Below are 22,440 nucleotides of genomic sequence, written 5' to 3'. Positions count from 1 at the left end.
GACCAGACAGCGAGGTCGTCGGTCTCATCAGATTAGGGAAGGATGGGGAAGGAAGTCGGCCGTGCCCCTTGAAAGGAACCATCCCAGCATTTGCCTGGAGCGATTTAGGGAAATCACGGAAAACCTAAATCAGGACGGCTGGACGCAGGATTGAACCGTTGTCCTCCCGAATGCAAGTCCAGTGTCTAACCACTGTGCCACCTCGCTCGGTCCTCTTCGGGAAATAAATACCAGGCAGATTAGCAATTCATACCTGGTCATTCTTTATACCCATTCTTGAAGCAACTGTTACCTACTTTGTTGGAACCAGGTTTTGATTTGGAACTCCAGTTGTACTGCATATTATTGTGCAAGGTAATTCTAGCTTTGTTCACAGGCACTAATTTTGATCCATGTTACATGCTGTCTTTAACATTTTCTCTCTATGGCCCTTTCAGTCATTGACTTTACTCCGGTTTTAATGTCCACACACGAGAGAGTTCACAGCAAGACCTGCACCATTGGCGTTGGGCTGTGACACAAATGTTCTCAACTTTATATTTGTTTCTACTCTCAAAACCCACCCACCCTCTACTCTAATAAAATAACAACATTCTTGTCAGTGGATAATCTCTCTCCATCACTTCTTTTTTGTGTCAAACAAAGAGCATGAAAACCTAATTTCTAGGAAGCTCTTTACATATAACTGAAAATGTGCCACAGCTTAAGTGAAGATGTACCACAGCTTCCTCCATGTCTCAGTACTCTCATTTTTCCAAGGATGCTTCTTTGGGTCAGTTACATATGAACATTCGGCAACAACAACCGCACTGTAATTCTTCAGGCTTTCCACATGATCTGTTGACATTCCTGAGTTGTTGGGTGTACTGTCAAATATCTTAGTCTTGTTTGAAGTATATTTTGGTGGTGTGACTAGTGGCCTTCATCCTGATGATCAGTCTCAGGTAGCACCTGATAAAGGTGATAGGTCGCATCACTGAAATATCATGCAAAGAAAGCAATAGTATCTGGCATTAAACTCAACAACTGAAGACTGTTGACAACCATATTGCTCACAACCAGCCAACCATCTATTAACAAAACTTATTCAGCACACTAACAAACTACAAATTGTCTGCATCAGCTATTGCAAAATCTGAACTTTCCCCATTTATACTTAAAACTTCCATGAGGAGCAGGTTTCAAATCATTTTCCAGCTGTCCAGAAATAAATATTTTTCCTAGATCATTCCACATGAATACTGGGTTGGTTCCTTTGAATCCTTACAATCTTTTCCTAAATACCAGTATTATTTTTAATTATCTCAATGCAAAGTATATGTAAAACTAAATTTCTTATTTTGTCTTTTCCAGTAATTAATGAAAAATCTAATATGAAACAGAATAATTCGATCACAGACATAGCACAGGCGTGAATAAAAGGAATTCAAAATGAATAGTAATAAAATTTGTGTGTGTTGCATTAGTCATGCAGAAATAAAAATTAGAATTGACATTAACTCATACCCACTCATCAACCCTGTATACCTGTCGTCTTGGGCTGCCACCAATACCCTTGGTAACGACTGAACTCCTCTTGCATGACATATGAAGGAATGCCGGCACTAAGTGGATCTTCAGCCAAAGTACGTCCACCCTTGTGTGCAAACGTCAGTCGATTTGTAGCACCTAAAGCAATTTATTATTCAGTAAGTATATTTGGCCTATAATTTCATTACCAGCATTAACAAACAAAATTTATGTTTAGGTGAATTTTTATACAGGTAGACCCCATTATACACTGATTCGTTATCTGCGTTTTCGCATATATGCCATTTTACATTTAACTGCAGTACTGCTATCTGTTAATAGTACATAGAAGTTGTAAAATGCTAGTGTATCTCAACATGCATCTTCTGCCACGTTTGTCAAGATGTGAATCTTCAGTTCAAGTCGGTAGAGTTGGTTGCACTTGACAAGTTTCATATTTAAAGTTTGGTTTAAAACGAAGGAAAGATAGTGTGCCTGTAGAGGGATAAAACTGTCTAAGGTCGTATTCAAGACAAACAAAGTTAGAAGTTTTGGATCTCTACGAAAAGTGTGAATGTATTGTTGACATACAGCGTGCTGTGGGGCTTAGTGAATCCACTGTAAGAACTATTCATGGCAATACAGAATCAATTCAAAAAAACTGCTCAATCTTCAACTGTTCAGTCTTCAACTAAGTGTGATGAGAGTGACCAAATCTCATTTGAAGGCAATGGAAGGAATGGAAAAAATGCTAGGTCACTGGACTGAGCACCACAACCAACAGCACATGTCACTCTCTGGAGCTGGTGTTCAAGTTAAAGTCAATAGCTTGTATGTAGATTCAACAAAAGATGATGATGATCCAGCACCTTTCTCAGCCAACTCTGGTTAGTTTGATCGTTTCAAGCATCATTTTGGCTCTCACATCATTACAATGACAGGACAGGCAGCTGTAGCAGATCCAGTTGGAGCCAGTTTGAGCCAGTTTAAACAAACTGTGACAGGAAAGGACTATCCTGTGAATTTTGGAAATAAATGCCTAGCTATGCACATTCATTTCTATTGGAGAAAAAATAGCCACTGGATTTAAGGCTACCAGTGACCAATGTATCCTTTTCAGAAGCAATGCTGCAGGGTATTGCAAATTGAAGCCACTTTTGATCTACCATTCTAAAATTCTATAGGGTTGTGACAATAGCAAGCTGGGAGTTTACTGGAAAAGGAATAAAACAGGGAACGACTTCTGATATTTTTAGTGATTATTTTGTTTATGAACTGAATAGAACATTGGAACCACACTACGAGAAAAAAAAATCCTTTCAAAAGTCTCCTCCTCCTTGATAATGTTCCCAGCCACCCAATTTCAGTTATCGATTCAAATGACGAAGTCCTGATTCTGCCACCGAACATTACATCCTTCCTGCAACCAATGGACCAGTGAGTTATTTCTTCATTCAAGGAACACTATCTGTTTAAAACTTCCTGCAGTGTCATAGAAGAATGTGACTAGAATGATGAAATTACCATCAAGGTTTTCTGGTGATAATATTAAGATGGCAACTGGCATTATTAGAGGCATACGGACTGACATTTCCACAAAATGTATGAATGGTGCATGGAGGGAACTGGGATGATGTCGTGTCAGTGCTACAACATGAAATGGTCAGTGATATCACCATCGCAGTGAGAGAACCAGCATTATTTTGTGTTTAAGTGTTAAATTTTTATGTGTACAAATTTTGCATGAAAATGCTTTTCAGAAAGATGATAAACAGTTATTCTTGGTTAAAATATTAAGAAACACTTGTATTTTAAACTTAATAGAAGAGTAAACAAGAACCTAACCCATATTTTATATTAAAAAATGGTACTATTTACTCAAATTTAGTGTGAGAGGTGATTCCACAGAATGTAACTATCGTGTATAACTGGATTTACCTGTACATATAAAATTAAAGCACAAAATATTTAAATAGTATTCGATTTTAGATGCTTTGGTAGAAATCTAATTTACTAGACAAACCTTTAATTTTGTTTCCTTAACTGCATTTGAAATATAAATAAGCCAATGTTTCTGCTTTCTTTTTCAGGTTTCAAAGTTAATGAAATAACTACAGCATACCACCCTCATCATCATATTTTACAGAGTAACAGTGTCTCTACCTACTTTGTTCAACCAGTTCTGTATTTCATTATTTGATGGTTTACATATCCTTGGGTCTTCTTCAATACTTCAAACAATCATTTTTAGCATCTTTCACCTAATATTTAAACTTCAAAAGTGTTTGTAATCTATCTGCTACACCTCAGTATATGGAGGCAAAAAGTATATCTTCCCTTTTCTATGTCTTTGAAAATTTGCCTCTCTCTAGTTCAATTTGTTTAGGACCTCTGGTTTTTTCTCCTGTTTGTTCTGGTCCAATCTGCTCTAATTACTCTCCTCCACATTCATCTTTTTAAACTAATTTTTCACCTCTCACTTTCATATAGTGCAAGCAGCAAACACAAGCCTTTGCCTGTTTTCTCGCGTTTGGTTTTTAAGAGACTTCTCTCGTCTGGAATGCCCGCTAAACAAAGTAGTCATTGTTATCATCATGAACAGTTTACAACCAATGGCTAGGACTGTTTTGCAAATAACCCTCTTCATTTTACTCCATCCCCCACCACTATCTGCCACAACTTTCACAACCTCACATTTTCTGTGAATACTCTTCTCCACTCCTTTCAGTCCACTATCCCTCAGCCTTCATCTTGGTCTTTTGCTTTGGAGCCTCAACTAATGCATCTTACTTGGTATTCTATTGCATGCCATTCTCTTTACAAGTAGTAGGAGACTTCAAAAAGTAGCACACATTACTGTAGCAGGCCAAGTAACTTTTATTGGATGCTGGACTACACTTCACAGTGACACAGATACATGACACTATTTTTCAACAAAGTCACAAAGCCTCTGTAAAAAACAGTTTGAACATACCACTAATTGTTCAATTCCTCAATGATGGAAATCCTATCCTTGGTCACAGGGTCATTCAATAACTGCTGTGTGGATATACTCATTGATGGAGAATCTGTGATTGCTGTAAGTCTGTTCCTCGATTGCCAGGACATTGTTGTTCATGGTCAATGCCGATGGGCTTCCTTCCTGATCAACATCACCAAGTCCATGCGGCCTTGGTCGGATTGTTGGCAGCATTTCTCTCCAGCTTTACTTGACATTGTGCTTGGACCACATACCACCAGAATTTCAAGGTGAACCTGTATGCAATTTAGACATTTTGCCAATAAGAACACTGCTGTTTCCCATACTTCAACTTTGGAATAAGTTTCCAGCTGCTGCACAATTTCATTCACACACTGTGATGCACCTGTTAACTGTATCACAGCAGGACTGCATTTGCAGTGAACCCGAACTTTCACTCTCTTCTCACAATGTGCCAGTATTTTGCATGATGAACTTAGCTTAGCACGACATGTGTAACTTGCTTTTTGAAGTCCCCTCATATATACCACTTAAGCCATCATGACTCCATCCACTCCTATAAGGATATTTCCTTTGCTATCTCTCTGATTTCTTCTTTTCTTACCTGTCCATCCTTGTCACTGCCGCTCTGCTTCTGTGACATTTCATTTCACAGTTTTAAGTTCCTTTTCTTCACTATCCAACTTTCAGAAGCTTATGTCAGTACAGACAAATCATCGTGCTCCTGACACTTCTCAGGAATACTACTGCTTACCTGTCTCCCTCATTAACTTCCTCAATATTTCTTTCATTTATTTCCAATGTGCTTGCAAGATACTTGAAGTTGTCTATGTTTTTCAGCTGCTTCCCTGCCAGCACAAGTCCTAGAGTAGTCCTTCCTCCTTCCTGATCATGACCATGAACTCGCTCTTTCTCACATTAAATTTAAGTCCATATATTCCAATAAACTCTGCCTATGCATCTCCTTGCTGCTGAAGTTCACCTCCCTTATTCCATCAAATGCCATATTATGATGATGATACTTCCCCACTGTTTCTTAAGTCATCCATGACAAACACAAAAGTAAGGGGAAGGTGGCTTCCATTTAAACCCTTTCTTCCCTTTAACCAATCTCTCACCTCATCACCTATTTAATACACCTTTCACTTACATTGGACATTGCTTTCATTCTATCAATTGCATATTTTTCACACTTTTGTTCTCTAAGGCTTTCTGCACCTTACTGCCACACACATTGTTATACATCATCTCAACTTATAGGAATGCCAGGAGCTTAAGTTGTCCATGCTATAATGTTTCTGCTGTAAGCTGCCTTACAATAACTGTTTTACAAAAAATCATTTATTTGACAAATCATTTTCAAAATTAAAACATCGTCAAATAGGGTCCAAATCAAACAATGGAAAATTCAGGATGAAATGTAACAATATTATGAAAAGGAAAGTTGCCACTCACCATATAGCTGAGATGCTGAGTCACAGATAGGCATAACAAAAAGACTGTCACAAATAAAGCTTTCGGCCATTAAGGCCTTCAACAACAACAGACATCACACACACACACACACACACACACACACACACACACACACACATTTGCACGCAAAAGCAACTCACACACACAACTGCAGTCTCAGACAACTGGAATCACACTGCGAGTAGCAGCACCACTGCATGATGGGGGTGGTGACGGGGTGGGGGAAGGATGGGGGGGGGGGGGGAGAGTATGGTGGGGGTGGCAGACAGTAAAGTGCTGCAGTGTCCATAAGATATAATACACTTGTCCCAACATTTTGCCTTTTGTGAAAACAATTTTACTGTGAGTTACGCTGTTCAGTATCTCCAGCAATATTTATTTATTAATTGCTTCTTCTATGCTTTGAAAACACTTCCTTTTCAGATAACTTTTCAATCTTGGGAATAAAAATAAGTCACAGGAGGGGGGGGGGGGGGGGGGCAGTTCCAATGAGTAGGGAGGGTGACAAACAGTTTTCATTTGTTTTCTGGCCAAAAACTGCCTTACCTTCAATATTGTGTGTGCAAGGGTGCTGAAAAAGCCAATCTACAAATTGTCAAATAAAGGTCTTTTTTCTCACTGCTTCATGTAATTGTTTTAGCACTTGAAGGTAGTAATATTGGTTAACTGTGGTACTGTAGGGAACACATTCATGGTGGTGATCCCCTTGATGTAGAAAAAAAACAAACAAAAGTGTCTTCAAATGGGATTTCACCTGCCCTGCTTTCTTTAGATCTCTGTGATGGAGTCTTCCACTAACTAGACTGATGCTCGGTTTCTCGGTCATATCCATAACATCACAACTTGTCACTTGTGATGACTTTTGCATCAAAATCCGGATCAGTTTCTAACTATCCTTTCACTTCCCCTCACATGCACTACCAATTGCCTCTCTGGTTGTCAGAAAGCACACACGGAATAAATTTTGCTGCAACACATTTCATTTTCAAATCTTCAGTCTTAATTCATTGGCATAAATTCCAGGATGTTCCAGGCATTTCCATAAATTTACTGATTGTTCTCTGACAATCAAAGATGATCAAAACACAGATTTTTTTTCAATGTTCATTCGGGAAGTCTTGGGATGTGCCAGTCATGATTCATCTTCAATTGACATTTGACCATTGTTAAAATGAGAAAACCATTCAAACTCTTGTCTGGCTCAAAGCTTCCTCCCCATATGCTATCGGAAGCATAAGGACAGTTTCTATTGCTGATTTCCCTAACAAAAAAAACAATACCTGATGTTAGTGTGTTGGTATTTAATGTCTGCATTACAGTGTCAGGATGACAATGAACATTATACAGCAATGCTGAATACAACACAGGGTGTGTTGGCACCTGTGCTGTCCCAAGAAATTAGCCATGGCACAAAATGCTTTAGAAGATGGAGACAGGATTTTATTCTATTACGCCTACATTACCATAGTGAAAGTATTTGTGGGACAGCAAGAAATTATTGAGCTTAGTCTATCAGAAAAAGTTCTCAATAAAGACAAAATAATTTAATTGGATAGATGTGTGTGTTCTACCACTGCTCAGTGAGTAGAATTTTATCTATCCAATTAAATTATTCTGTCAAAAATTGTTTTCATTGTTATATCTCAACAAAAACAAATACACACAACAAACACAGTACAACTTGGGAGTCAATGTCTGTACACATTCTCTGCATGCCACTGTACAATGCATTACAAGACTGAAATGGGTACAGCGGACATGGAGGACAAGAAACGCTGTCTTTCTTCGAGAGTTACAAATTAGTAAAGAAAGCTCTGTAATGCAACAGATACAGATAAAGGTAGTATGAGTACAACAGAAGAACAAATCCAATGAAAACAATTCAACAGCAGACACATAGTTGAAACACAACACTAGCAAAAGGTACTGAGCTTAGGTTAGTACACATCAAAAAAACCATAAAGAAAAGAATTCCAGAAAGAGCAGAGTTGACAACTAGACGAAATGGGAAAATTATAGGCACCAAAATATTTTACTTTGTATTGAATCAAACAGCCATGAAATACAAAAATGAATCTTCAAAAGTCAAATAACTTGTGCATTTCTATATAGAAATATGAACTAGATCATATACAGTACAGAAAGATGAAAATAATTATTACCTGTAACAGCATGTGTAACCCAAATATCACTGTGACAAACATATGCAACAAGGTCTGGATTGGTTGGGCATATCATAGGATTTAATTTTGCACCACAAGGATTCATTCGCAGCTCGGATGGAAATAGAGGACCATTCTGAAATAAAAGAATTACCCAAGGTTAAACATTAAAACTATCAGGGCAAATAATGAAATCAAGAGTTATTTTTATCAAAATACATAAGCAAATAGTTTCATATCTTTCTTACTCATATGTAAGACCAATGTTTTCCGAAAGCTTAGGAATACATACATACAAACTGACAAATACTAAGGTGATATATAATATATCTTTTTCAGAGATTGTGTTAAATGTGATTCATATTTATGCCAATGTTCTCAGAACCTTACTGTCATGAAATCAGGCAGTCCACAGTAGATTAAATATCAGAATTAGCAGTGGTGGTGTGTGAAATTGTATGATCTACTACATTCCATTTGGATTCAAATCTTTGCCTTTCACAGTTTCAGTTCCCAGCCCACCGCATAGTTTTAACCAGTCATATAACCAACAGTAGCAAAATGCTCTTGCAAAGAGATGAGATTTCACTTCTTTAAAGTGAACTCATTATTCAAAGAATTTAATGACCACTGAGAATAATAACAAAGTGTTTGAAGCAGATACAGAGACAAGTCATCATCCCTTAAGATTTCACCAAGTTTTAAAAAGATGAAAAATTGTCATTTGTAAGGGAAAAAATTGGAGAGCAGTATTAGGTCCAGAGTATTGTGCCTAATTTGAAAAAATAATGATGTATTCATCACCCAAGACTATTGTTGTCTATGAATGGTCCTCTTTTCTGAAAGCATTTTCAGCATGGCTGCAATCTGATATTGTCACTAGTGACTCCACGCTGAATATAGGCAAATTAGAGTTTAAGTTTAAGTGTGCGTGTACTTTTGGGGCACTCAAAGGCGAGGTTACTGGTGCATTAATTCTTCTTTTGGTAGTTTGTAAAAGACATCTACTGTTCCAAAAACACAACTTGATTGCAGTGGTGATAAAATATTGCTGGAGTTCATATAGGAATCTCACAATAACATTTTCAAAACTTTTCCAGAAACTACTGCATAGTGTTTATAACTGTAACAACATACAAAGTATGATCAAAATGTAATGGGAAGTTTTGTTTTTCTAAAAAAATCTTTATTTATTCATCAATATCAACTTTTCCCCTTCAAAGTAAACCCCGTCAGGTATAACACACTTCTGCCAGCATTTTTTACAATCTTGGAAGCACTTCTGGAGCTCACTTTTCATTATTATGTTCAGCTCCTGAAGCAATTCTGGTTTTACTTCATCAATGGTGGCAAAATGACATCCCTTTGTGGTTCTCTTTGGCCTTGGGAAAAGACAGGAGCTGCAGAGGGCCATGTCCAACGAATATGGTTGCTGAAGCAACATAACAGTTCTGATTTTTGCCAAAAAAATCATGAACAAGCATTGAGCCGTGATCAGGAGCATTATCATGATGCAATTTCCATGAGTGGTTCTGCCAGAATTCTGGTTGTTGTCTTAGGATTGTTTCACACAACAGCACTTAACTTTCAGGTAGTATTCCTCATTAACCATATGAGCATAAGACAGGAACCCACAATGGCTCTTCATGCACTTTCCATTGGGACAATTGGGTCTTGGTTTTGGTGTTATACACACATATCCATGTTTTGTCACCTGTTATAGCCTTCTTTAGAAGTTCTGGTTCGTTATCGACTTTATACAGCTATTCATGTGTGATGTCTATGCAACAATTTAGGAACAATCTTTGCTGCTGCATGTTTCACGCCCAAAATATTAAAAAAATAAATTGCTTGGCATGAGCAAAAGGATATGCTGACATCATCAACAACCTCTTTGTGGTTATGCAGTGATTTTTTCATAATCATTTTCTTTACTTCTCCCACACTGTCATCAGAAATTTTTGTACTAGGGCATCCAGGATGGTCACCATCTTCAACATTCTTGACTCTTTTTGAAATGTTTATACTGATCATAAACCCTTGCCTTATTCATAGAAGATTCACCAAAAACGGCAGTCAACATTTCGAATGTGGTGCTGCACTTTATCCCATTTTTTCAAACGAAATGTAATGCATATTGTTTGATCTATTCTCTCTCTCTCAAGTCAAAATTTGTCAAGCGCTCAAAAACACGAATAACCTTTTCCACCGTTAACAGTGAACTAGGTGTTCAAAAGATAGGAAAATGCAAACATACATCAAGAACATTTTCACCATTACAATAAAAAAAATTGAAAATCTGATGTACAAAGCCCACAAAATTAAAAAATCCCCATTAATTTTTGATCATGTCTAATACACAGATCATAGCATTTCATGTTGCATATTAAAACATTTTTAATCAATACTGCTTAATGAAAACGCTATAAGCAATATTCAGCTTCGAGTTCTTTACAGTACATCTGTACATGTAGATATAGTTGTCTGGCTAAAAGTATTGGCCAAACCAGCCAATATTACTCAGAATTGAACATACAATGGCACCACAGAATTAAGTATCAATACACAGGCTGTTAGCCCCAAAAACATACCACAGTTATCCAGATTATACCTATGAACAGCTCTAATGATTAGAAACTGAGCAGAGCTCTCAGAATGAGCAGTTCCATATGGATCAGCTTTCCTCAAAAATTTTGCAGCTTTTTCAATTTTTATAACAACATTTTTTAAAAATTACAGATTTAAAATGCTTCATGGAGTGAAATATATTATTGCTGCACAACAGCTGCCAAAACAGGAGACCAAGGAGCAAGCATACAAACAGGCACAAAATGTTCTATATAGCCAAGGACAAGTCACTTTAGCACTTCTTCGGTTTTACTGCTATGTAGCAAAGGCAGTAAATATGAGGTCAGATAACAAAGAAAAGTCACTGAATAGCCATTTGAGCCAAGAAGACATTGGTTAGGGGGAAGTTGGCTACATTGCACTTATCTAGCAGTCTATATATCTCAACCTTACAACCGATAATAATTTTAGGTGAATAAAAACTGCATCAAAACTACACTGAAGAGGCAAATAAACTAGTACACCTGCCTAATATCATGTAGGGTCCCATGAACACACAGAAGCGCCGCAACACAACATGGCATGGTCTGTAGTACTGGAGGGAACTGACACCTTGAACCCTGCAGGGCTGTCAATAAATTAGCAAGAATGACGTTTTCACTCTGCAGCGTAGTGTGCGCTGATATGAAACTTCCTGGCAGATTAAAACTGTGTGCTCTCCTGTAAAGTTTGGAAGGTAGGAGATGAGGTACTGGCAGAAGTAAAGCTGTGAGGACGGCGCGTGAGTCGTGCTTGGGTAGCTCAGTTGGTAGAGCACTTGCCCGTGAAAGGCAAAGGTCCCGAGTTCGATTCTCGGTCCGGCACACAGTTTTAATCTGCCAGGAAGTTTCAAATTAGCAAGAGTATGAGGGAGAGGAGATCTCTTCTGAACAGCACATTGCAAGGCATCCCAGATATGCTCAGTAATGTTCATGTCTGGGGAGTCTGGTGGCCAGCAGAAGTGTTTAAACTCAGAAGAGTTTTCCTAGAGCCACTCTGTAGCAATTCTGGATGTGTGGAGTGTTGCATTGTCCTACTGGCACTGCCCAAGTCCATCGGAATGCACAATGGTGATGCACGCAGGTGATCAGAAAAGATGCTTCCGTATGTGTCACCTCTCAGAGTCGTATCTAGATGTTTAAGGGGTCCCATATCACTCCGACTGCACACGCCCCACGCCATTACAGAGCCTCCACCAGCCTGAACAGTCCCCTTCAGACATGCAGGGTCCATGGATTCATGAGGTACATGTCCATCCACTTGATACAATTTGAAATGAGACTCGTCTGACCAGGCAACAGGTTTCCAGTCATCAAGTCCAATGTCCATATTGACAGACCCAAGCAAGACACAAATCTTTGTCGCAGTCATTAAGGGTATGCAAGTTGGTTTTTGGCTCCGAAAGCCCATATCGATGATGTTTTGTTGAATTGTTTGCACACTGACACTGGTTGATGGCCCAGCATTGAAATCTGCAGCAATATGCAGAAAGGTTGCATTTCTGTCATGTTGAACAATTGTCTTCAGTCATCATCAGTCCCGTACTTGCAGGATCTTTTTCTGGCTGCAGCGATGTCAGAGATTTGATGTTTTATCAGATTCCTCATATTGACAGTACACTCATGAAATGGTCGTACGGGAAAATCCCCACTTCATCACTACCTCGGAGATTATGTGTCACATCGCTCATGTGCTGACTAACACTAGGTGCAAACTCACTTAAATCTTGATAACCTGTCATTCGAGCAGCAGCGTCTAACAGCTGCACCAGACACTTACTGTCTTATATAGACATCGCCGACCGCAGCGCTGTATTCTTCCTACAATATTATACTTCTCATTTATTATTACGTTGTATCAAAAAGTGGTGCTATGATCGGTTAACATGATGAAAATAAATCACTTTATTATAACTCATGTGGCAGTACTCATATGCTGTGGCATGTGGCCACACCCCTCTCGGCACAGTAGCATGGTGGTGCATGCTATGTGGTTTCATCTAGTGCCCAGCTGGCAAAGACAGTACAATACTGATCAGGAAAATGAGCCAGCAACCTCTTGTTTACATTGACTGTATTGAAATGGCATACCAACACTCTTGAACACATACAATGTCTGCAAGAAACTGTGCGAAAGCTAAAGCAACAAGGCTGGACAATAGGTTCATCATCACCTCCCCTCAGCAGAAAAGTAAGTTTTAACTGTTTTGGCGCCTCATATTATGAGGGTCTCTGAAGAGATGAAGAAAATTAGATTTACATTATACAATACTTCTCATTGCTAGAATGCTTGATACATAACGAATCACTCTCCCCCACCCTCCCTGCTCCATGAACAACAGAGCTTGCCACAGAGTGCTGGCTTCGTAATCATACATATGGCCATATCATAGGTGCAATCACACTGAAGGGTTATCTGTGGAGATACCAGATTCACATGTGGTTCCTGAAGTGGGGTAACAGCATTTTCAGTGGTCGCAGGAGCAATAGTCTGGGTGACTGATCCGGCCTTGAAACATTAACCAACATGCTCTTACAGTGTTGGTACTGCAGTATGGCTGAAAACAAGGAGAAAATACATAATTTCCAAGGACATGTAGCCAAACTATACAGTTTAATGACAACTTGTTCAAGGTAAAATATAACAGAGATGAAATAGTCTCCCATTTAGATCTCCAGACAAGGGCTGGTCAGGATAATGATGTCATCACAAAAAGTCACACATTCTGTGGGTCGCAGTAGACCCAACAATCACGTAAGTAAGTTAGAGAACTTCTAAACAGAAATGGATAACAATCATGCAGGCAGGTTAGAGAATTTGAAAACAGAAATTGTTATGCTGAACTTAGATGTGGGAATTAGCAAAGTTTGGTGGCAAGAAGAACAGTGTTCCTGATCAGATGACCACACATTAACACAAAATCAACAGGAATAATACACGAGTATGTCAAATAATGAATAAGTAAAAAGTAATGCAAGCAAACTACTATGATTAGCACAGTTAATGGAATGTATTATCATAGTTAAGATAGACACAAATCCATAACCTGCTGCAGTAGTACAAGTATACACTATATGCCTACTAGATATGCAGATGATATAGGGGAGGGGGGGGGGGAGTGTATGAGATAAATAAGTTATTCATTAAGTTATTCATTAAGTTAAGAGAAACAACAATTTATTTTTGAAGGATGACTAGAATGCAATAACAGGAAATGAAAAAGAAGCAATCAACAAGGAAAGCACAGAGTGGGGGAAAGAAATGAAATTGGATGCCACATGATAGAATACAGTATTGTCCAGAGAACAATATAATCATTATAAACACTTGATTTGATAGTCAGTACAAGAAACACACCTTGGGACACCAGAGGGTTTCATATAAATCACACAATGCAGGACTTACACTCAGAAACCACATTTAAAAATGCAAAATACTTCCAAGAGCAAATGTATACTCTGACAATAATTTATTAGTTATGAAATGCAGCTGAATAAATTGCAAAAAGGTAGGAAACTAAGCTGATAGGTAGGTTGGTTGGTTTAAAAGAGGGGGGGGGGGGGGGGGGGGGGGGGGGAAGGAACCAAACTGCTAGGCTATCAGTCCCTTGTTCGAAATAAAACAATGCCACCTGGGTGACAATAAAACAAGTGAGATTGACAATGCAAATTGTATAGAAAGGAAAAACCACAAGAACAACGGAAGGGCAACAAACACTTAAATGGGCAAAAGGGGAGAAGAACACCACAGAAATGCAACAAACAGGTAGAAGAGATTAAAATGACAAAACAGATTACCATGGCTGCTGACCATGAAAATAAAAAGGAGAAGCCAGCCACTCTGCAACACATTAAAACCTCCACCCTAAAAGCACTAGGGTGGAGAACACAGATGGACAAAGTACATGCACTAAAACTTAGATCAAATGATAAAACCCACCCTCACGAATACAACGTAAAACTACATCAGCCAATGAGGCGTTGTCAGATAAAACTAGAGGTAACAAGTCCGGTAACCGAATATTTCATCACAGGGCAGTAAAAGTGGGACAGTGCACCAGAATATGGCCACTGTCCACCAGGCGTCACATCGACACTGACGCGGGTCTTCACAGCAAAGAAGGTAGCCATGGGTCGCCCAAGTGTGGTCAATGTGGAGCCGGCAGAGAACCACAGAGTCCCGGTAAGAGGCCTGCATGGAGGACTGCTCTACCGTATCTTCCTTCACCGTCGGCGTTGTCGTTGTTACCGTGAGACACCGTTATACCAAGAGGAAAGGCGCGTCGATCTTAGAGCATGAGATATGATGACCTTAAGCCATTGACAACACACAACGGTCACGGTAGAACCTGATTCCAGAATAGCTGCAGTAGTTAAGATCTACGAACTATCCCCTGTTGACCAGGTCCCCAAAACTTAACTCGTAACGAGATCCCTTCAAAGCAAATTGTCATAACGATCGTCTATAAAGGCTTCGTACAACGAGAAGAAATGTTACGGTTGATGGAATAATAACAGATACGACCAAACTGTCTGTATAACTTCGTTCACAGTTTCATTTCGCATTCACCACTCATTCACCGAAACCCTTTGATGAACAGTTTTGGTTGCTTAACACGAACAGTCAATGATAATGATACAGCTTTTCTCCTTTTTATAAATTGAAGCCCGCCCGCTCTCCATGATATAATAAGAAAAAAAAATGGTCTCAATACCGCGTCCCTCGTGAGATGCGAATAGACTTATCCCGGAATTGACTGCCCTGTAGGTGTACTCAATTTAATGACCACACTTCGCTGTCCGCTATTTCGCGTAACTGAATGTCCATTTGTTAGTCTGATTATACACTGTAGCTATTTAAAATTCGCCCCTATATTTTCACAACGCACAATTAGCACTGCGTTACTTATTTGTTTTTTTTCTAAGAGTAAACGAAAAAAAAGACACCGTATAATCGGCTTAGTCGACATAAAGCAAAACACCTTAATATGCCCAATTTCACCTCTTCTTATAGGATCGGCTACCTTACTCATTAATTTACTACATATTGTTTCCAATAACACTAAACAGGTATCGCCGTTATATTTTAATTGTATTCAAAAGCATGTTACTACTATTATGACCAAACAAATCGTCACAAATCGCGCGGCGTGCGTTTTTAATGATAACTTTCCGCTATTCAATTTCCGTTACAGCTATCTTGACTCGTAATGTTACACGGCCCCCCAGACTGTGATGTCTTGAAGAGGGTTCCAGACAGAACAGGCTTTTTTTTTTTTTTTTTTTTTTGGAACAGTGACTCACTCAACAAGTCAGTACATACATTCTACAATATTTAAGTTGAGTTAATGGGCCTAGACAAAATGCCCTTAACTAAATTCCACATTTGTTTATAGGTTGTCTTAGAAACACTTCACACTAATCACTTCATATTCACACCACATTTTTTTTCTTGGATGAAGCCCTCAGTTCTTTAACCGATTGTGCAAGGCAGGGATCACAGCCGGGTTCGACGATTGGCATCCTAGGCCAAAACCCTTATTAGGCCACTTGTTTAACCAGAGAGGATTTGGTCCTTTTCTGTTCCTCTTAATTCCACTTTTAAATCATCCATCCTCGCTGTTCGGTGAGAGGATAAATCTTATTTCAGCGTTGACATTGTTGCTGATACCAAGAAGGTATCTCATGGAAATCGTTGGTACATTCTTTAATTTTCTTTGTAAGTTAGTATAAGTATGTACTTATCCACTGGTGCTTTTATTTAGTCCACTGAGTGTAGTCTTGGTATCATTCAGTGTTTCTTGAATCTATATTTTGCTCATTATTGATAATACTTCTTCAGGTCTATGTGAGGGAACAAGCCTTTAATTACATCAGTATCACAATCTGCCAGGAGGTAGCTCCCTTCATGAGGTATTTTCATTATTTTGTATGGACCTGTATATAAATATTGCCATTTCTTATTCAGTCTTTTCCTGGTTGATGCTTTTGGGTGATTTCTCAATAAAATTTCTTCCCCTGCATCATATGTGATTACTTTCTTCACATTTTTATCAAAACGGGTTTTTCTCAATTGTGCTTAATGCTTCAGTTTTTCGTAGACCTTCTTCACCATACCTTCTTTCTTGGTAATCTTTTGTTCTATCGCAGGTAATTTCTTCATCCATTCTGGCACAATACTTTCACCAAATACTATTTGGTTAGGTGAATAACCAGTCGATAAGTGTGGTAAGTCATCATACACTTTCTCAAATTCATAAATCCAATCGATCCATTTATAATGTTGTTTGGGTATGTACGTTCGTAAAAATCTGTTCAACTCTCGGAAGATTCTCTCAACCGGATTTCCACAAGGGTAAAATCTTGAGATGTAAATGTGCTGAATTCCTTGTTCTTTCATAGTGTCTCTCCATACTTTGCTTGTATAATAAGCAGCGTTGTCTGTCAAGACCATTATAGGTTTGCCAAGCTCAGTTATATAGTTGTTGATAAATTTGCGTAACATGGGTCGAACGTGGAGATTTTTCAAAGGATATAATTTCACATATTTTGAAAAGAGATCATAGAAAGCCAATACATATTTGAACCGTCCACGTGTCATGGGACATGGTCCACAGACATCACATGACACCAACATTAAAGGTTGTTGTGGGATGATAGGATGTAATTCTATCTTCCGACAATAGTTTATGGGTTTCGCCTTCTGACATATTTTGCACTTCTTAAGAATATTTGTAGCTATATGTCCCAAATTTGGATGATAGCAGTATTGTGCTATTTTGGCTGTACATTTAGCGGCACCAAAATGACCCCAATTCAAGTGAGTGTACCATACTTATATTTATTTGGAACACAAACATTCCAAACATCTTCTTCATCCTTCTTTTGATACAATATTCCGGATTTTAATTGATACTGATCTTGAGAGTGACTTAGCGTTTTGCTTTCAACAGCATGCCTAATGGCTTTCCACAACTTATCATCTTCTTGCAGTTGTGGAAGACTTCGACATAGCTGTGAAATCTGCCTCTCACAATATTGCCTTGATAAATTCATGACTTTAAAGTCAATAGTCCGTTCTTCACACTCGTCGTCATTCTTTCTTTTCGGTAGTCTTGAAAGAGCATCGGCTATGATGTTGTCTTTCCCTCTGATGTATTTGAGCGTAATATCATATTCTAGCAGTAGCAAGGCCCACCGGGTTAAACGTGAATGGAACATCCTTCCTGTTAAAATAAAAGATAAAGCTTTGTGGTCACAGAATACAATGATCTTCTTTCCATATACAAAATAGCGAAACTTTCTAAGGGACCAGACCACGGCCAGTACTTCCAATTCAGTAGTACAATATGCACGTTCACAGCTATAGAGTGTTCTGCTGGCAAACCCAATTATTTTGATGGTCCATCTGGAAAAGATTGGCACCCAATCCTGTTTCAGAAGCATCCGCAGCAATATAAAAATCTTGATCAAGTCTCGGATGATGTAACAGTGGAGCATTACTCAAAGCATTGCGGATGTTATCAAAAGCTTGCGTGCATTCGGAGTTCCACTCCCACATGACATTTTTTCTTAACAGCCGTAACAAACAGTCTTGGCTTCCTGACTGATTGGGTAAAAATCGTCGAAAAAATGAAACTAAGCCGATAAATGACTTTAATTCCGTCCTATTTTTTGGATAAGCACATCTGTTTATCGCATCCATCTTTTTAGGATTTGGTTTTATCCCTTCAGGAGTGATTATATGTCCAAGAAATTTCAATTGGTTATGAGCAAACTTGGATTTGCTCAAATTTACAGTAACTCCGTATTCCAAAAATTTCGCAAAAACTCTTCTTAATAAGTCCAAATGTTCCTCCCAAGTTTCAGAAGCAATTAGCAAATCATCCACATATAACGTAACTTCATTCAAAAGGTCTCTGCCCAGTACGGTATCTAATGCCGATACGAAAACACCACCACTTATTTTTAACCCAAATGGCATGACGGTAAACTGGTAACTTCGGCCCAGGAAAATGAATGCAGTATATTTTCTAGATTCTTTCGATATTCTAGTTTGCCAATATGAACTACGCATATCCAAAGAAGTTAAGAAGCGGGCACCATAAAACTTTTGTACTAACTCTTCTAGGTTCTCCGGTCGCGTTTTTACAGGTATAATGATCTTATTGATCTCTCTGGCATCCAACACCAATCTGATGTCACCACTGGGTTTAATTACCGCCACAAGAGGGTTACAATATTCGGAATCTGAGGGCTCAATAATACCCCATTCTAACATTTTATTGATTTCCTTTCTGACTACTTCTTTCTTTGTCCATGGGATAGAATAGGAAGTATGACAAAAGGGTTTATGTGCATACGTCTTTATATGGAATTCAAAGTCTTTTATTATACCCGGACGTTTACTAAAAATTGACTGATATACTTCCAACAAGTAGTACAGTTCGTCCCTTTGGATAACAGATAAATATTCTGATTCTAACACCTTTTCCTGCAATGACATTTTATAAATCATTTCTTCAGAACATTCAATAAGGCATATATCATACACATTTTCATCATCATACTGACATATTTTACCATTAGATTCATACACAACTGATTTGGAATTACTCGGCCCTTTCTCAGGGTGGCTGTCAAAACATTACCATTGGAATTAAATATACATTCACCTTTCTCTAAATTAATGATTGCACCGGTCTCACATAAAAAATCCAAACCCCAGATACATGGTACTGTCATTTTAGGAACAACCAGGAATGTACTTTCTATTTGAGCCCCCCGGATTGTAACGTCAACACATACCTGTTTCACAACTTTTTGCATTTTTGCGCTGAACGCGCCAGACACGGTACATCCTGTGATAGGAAAAGTGGGAATTTTTACCCCTCGGCTTATCTGTTTTAAACAGTCCAGCGTCATGACACTAATAGTTGCTCCAGTATCAATTAATATTTCAACATCAACATTATTTATACTTGTTGGAATTATCGCCTGTAAAATTTGTCCACATTTATTAGAAACTTCAGGTTTTTCTTCAATTAATTCATTCCTTATATCCTGATCATTATTGTACCTTAATACTCTCAGTTCAAATTGATGCCTGCCTTCCTTCTCCTTTCCAGTCATCCTAGGAAGGCATTTGGTGACTGGTATTAGTTTAATCTATCTCGTTGAGTCATCGGTGGGGGTTCATGAACTTCCACAATCCGTACAGTATGATCCGAGTTATGGTATTCACCCCGTCGCACATTGGAGGCTCCTTCGCCCATTGGTATAACTCCTTGTGCTGGATGAGGACTCGAGGCATTTGTTCCATCCTGCTGATGAACATTATGCTTCGAATTACCGGTATCTTCCCAAGGTCGAATACAATTGGGATCATCACTTGGGTACCTGTTACTCTTATTAATATCACAACTATGCACATTCGCGTCACCATATCGAGGTTTACCTCTAGCACAGTAAGTATCTCTTCTATGTTTATTATAATCATTGTTTTTATTGCAACCATAGGATGAAGATTGTCCACGCTCCTGTGATGCGGGTTTGACCTGGTTTTCGGTATTATTATTATCATACGTTAAATTATTATTATTATTATTATTATTATTATAATTATTCGTGTTACTATGAGTGTGAGTCGACATTTGATTACCACTCATTTGTCTTGCGTCTTCCATAATCATATCTATAGAGTCAATCACCGACAAGAACTGTTCTACATCGTGGTCATGAACATTTATTAACTTTTCACGTATATTTATGGGCAACCTTCCCTTCAAAATTCTGATCACTTCCTTGTGAGAAATTGGATCACTCCAATAACGTGTTTTATTTATGTACTTTTCAAAATATTGCCTTAAAGTACTCCTTTTACTGTTAAAATACTCAGGTTGGTAAACCTCTTTTCTTAATTTCTCTTGTTTACTCGACGACCAGTATTTAGCCAAAAAAAGTTGTTCAAACTCAGCGCAAGTATGGCAACTTTCACTTACTTCAGCGGCCCATAATGCGGCTTCTCCGGTAATTTTGGATACTATAAATTGAAGTCGGTCATGTTCTGACCAGCTACGTGGAAATATTCTTTTGAAATTATTGATAAAGATTTTCAGATGCAGAATGTTGGGAATTGTCTACTTTTAAAAATGCTGTTCTCCACCTTTAAAGAAGACAAATATCCTCGCTGACCAAAAGAATCATCATCTTTACCAACCGAATCATCAACTTCCCAATGCAAATTTTCACCACAATTGTACTTCGTATTTTCACATGTTCGGTTGTTTTTCGACCTATTCTCCGAACGTTCGTCCTCTGTCAACAAATTTTGTGATGACTTTCGTTCTAACTCCGCCAATTTATGATTGGTTTCCTTTTGCCATTTAGGTAACTCATCAACTATTTTCTCTTTTATTTTCTGAATTTCGCTAGTGAAGAGCTTAATTAATTCATCATTTCTACTTAGGTGCTCATTGATATTTTCATTTGGCTGGGATCCAATAGTAGTCTTAACCTTGTCTACAATTTCATTTCCTTTTATTTCTATCCATTCAGATAGATCTTCATCAAGTCTTTTAGTTTGATCTACTAAATACTTGTCAATCCCCTTACGAGCATCGGACTCAAACTCGACTATTTGTTTCGAAAGCTCTTCTATCTGTGCGCTAGCATTGAAACAGCTGCTTTCACACTTAACCATCCTATTGGACAGGCCATCATAACTCTTCGAAACTACCTCATATTTCTTTTCTACGTCATGAAGTTTTCCCATTATATTATTATATTGCCTTTCTAAGATGTTAGAAAACTCTACGTCTAGTTCTCCAAATTTCGCATTTAATTGAGTCTCCCAGTCCGCCTTTAATTCTTTCTTAGTATTTTCCAGTTTATAATCAAAGGTGTTCAGTTTGCTTTCCAAAGAATCCATTTTAACTTCTAATGAACCAAATTTGGCCTCAAATTTTTCGTTTAACTTTTGATTGTCCTCTTTTAATTGCTTATTATCTTTTTCTAGTGAACCAAGTCTTCCATTCATTACACCCATTTGAGTATTTATTGATACCAGCATATCAAACATTTTTTGATTAATATTTCCATTTTGAGGATCAACTTGCTGATCTACTTCCGAAACCTCAAGATCTTTATGTTCTCCCACGCTGCTTACCTTACTTATTATTGTATTTGAATCTCCTAACGGCTCTAAATCAATAACTGTATTATTATCTGTACATGTCTCCTGTCCCAGATTGAGCTCATGGGATGCATCATCCATATCCTCTTCACTTTCCCCTCTCTCTCTACTCGTTACTCTACTCAACTGCACATTATCATTTATTCTTTTCGGTCGTTTTGACATGATTATTCACTACCAAGACATACACTTATTTTCACTATGTATTTATATATATTTATCTACCGAAATCACAAGTCTCAACTTCTTTTTTTTATAATTATACAGTTATTTTAATCATACCTGGTAGTATCGCTCACTTTTAGCAATTACTGAAGAATACCTCTTCCATTGGACAGACTCACTGGCTGCTACAGTATTTTCCGACTCTAGGGTTCGTGAATCCGGATAACACTCTACTCGATGCAGCAATCCTCCTCGATCGAGCCGCACGTTGTGGCGCCACTTCTACCGTATCTTCCTTCGCCGTCGGCGTTGTCGTTGTTACCGTGAGACACCGTTATACCAAGAGGA

General features: G+C 38.3%; 1 protein-coding gene and 1 non-coding gene across 4 annotated transcripts in view; one reads left to right on the top strand and one right to left on the bottom strand.

Annotated features, from left to right (window-relative positions):
- Window positions 1–22,440, bottom strand: part of LOC126182079 (dipeptidyl peptidase 9) — a 191,777-nt gene that overhangs the window by 140,591 nt on the left and 28,746 nt on the right. For all 3 annotated transcript variants that reach the window (XM_049924822.1, XM_049924823.1, XM_049924824.1), the window contains 2 exons: window positions 8,128–8,263; window positions 1,528–1,668 (listed from right to left, as the gene is read on the bottom strand). In XM_049924822.1, the coding sequence (XP_049780779.1) occupies window positions 1,528–1,668; window positions 8,128–8,263 (277 nt within the window). The remainder of the gene's footprint in view (window positions 1–1,527; window positions 1,669–8,127; window positions 8,264–22,440) is intronic.
- On the top strand, window positions 11,485–11,559 carry Trnas-uga (transfer RNA serine (anticodon UGA)). Its single transcript has one exon. It is a non-coding gene; the product is annotated as a tRNA-Ser (tRNA).

This window comes from Schistocerca cancellata, chromosome 1, assembly GCF_023864275.1.
Source record: "Schistocerca cancellata isolate TAMUIC-IGC-003103 chromosome 1, iqSchCanc2.1, whole genome shotgun sequence".
In the NCBI taxonomy this organism is placed as follows: domain Eukaryota; kingdom Metazoa; phylum Arthropoda; class Insecta; order Orthoptera; family Acrididae; genus Schistocerca; species Schistocerca cancellata.
Note: the sequence above shows the minus strand (reverse complement) of the source record. Positions and strands in the feature narration are given on the sequence as shown.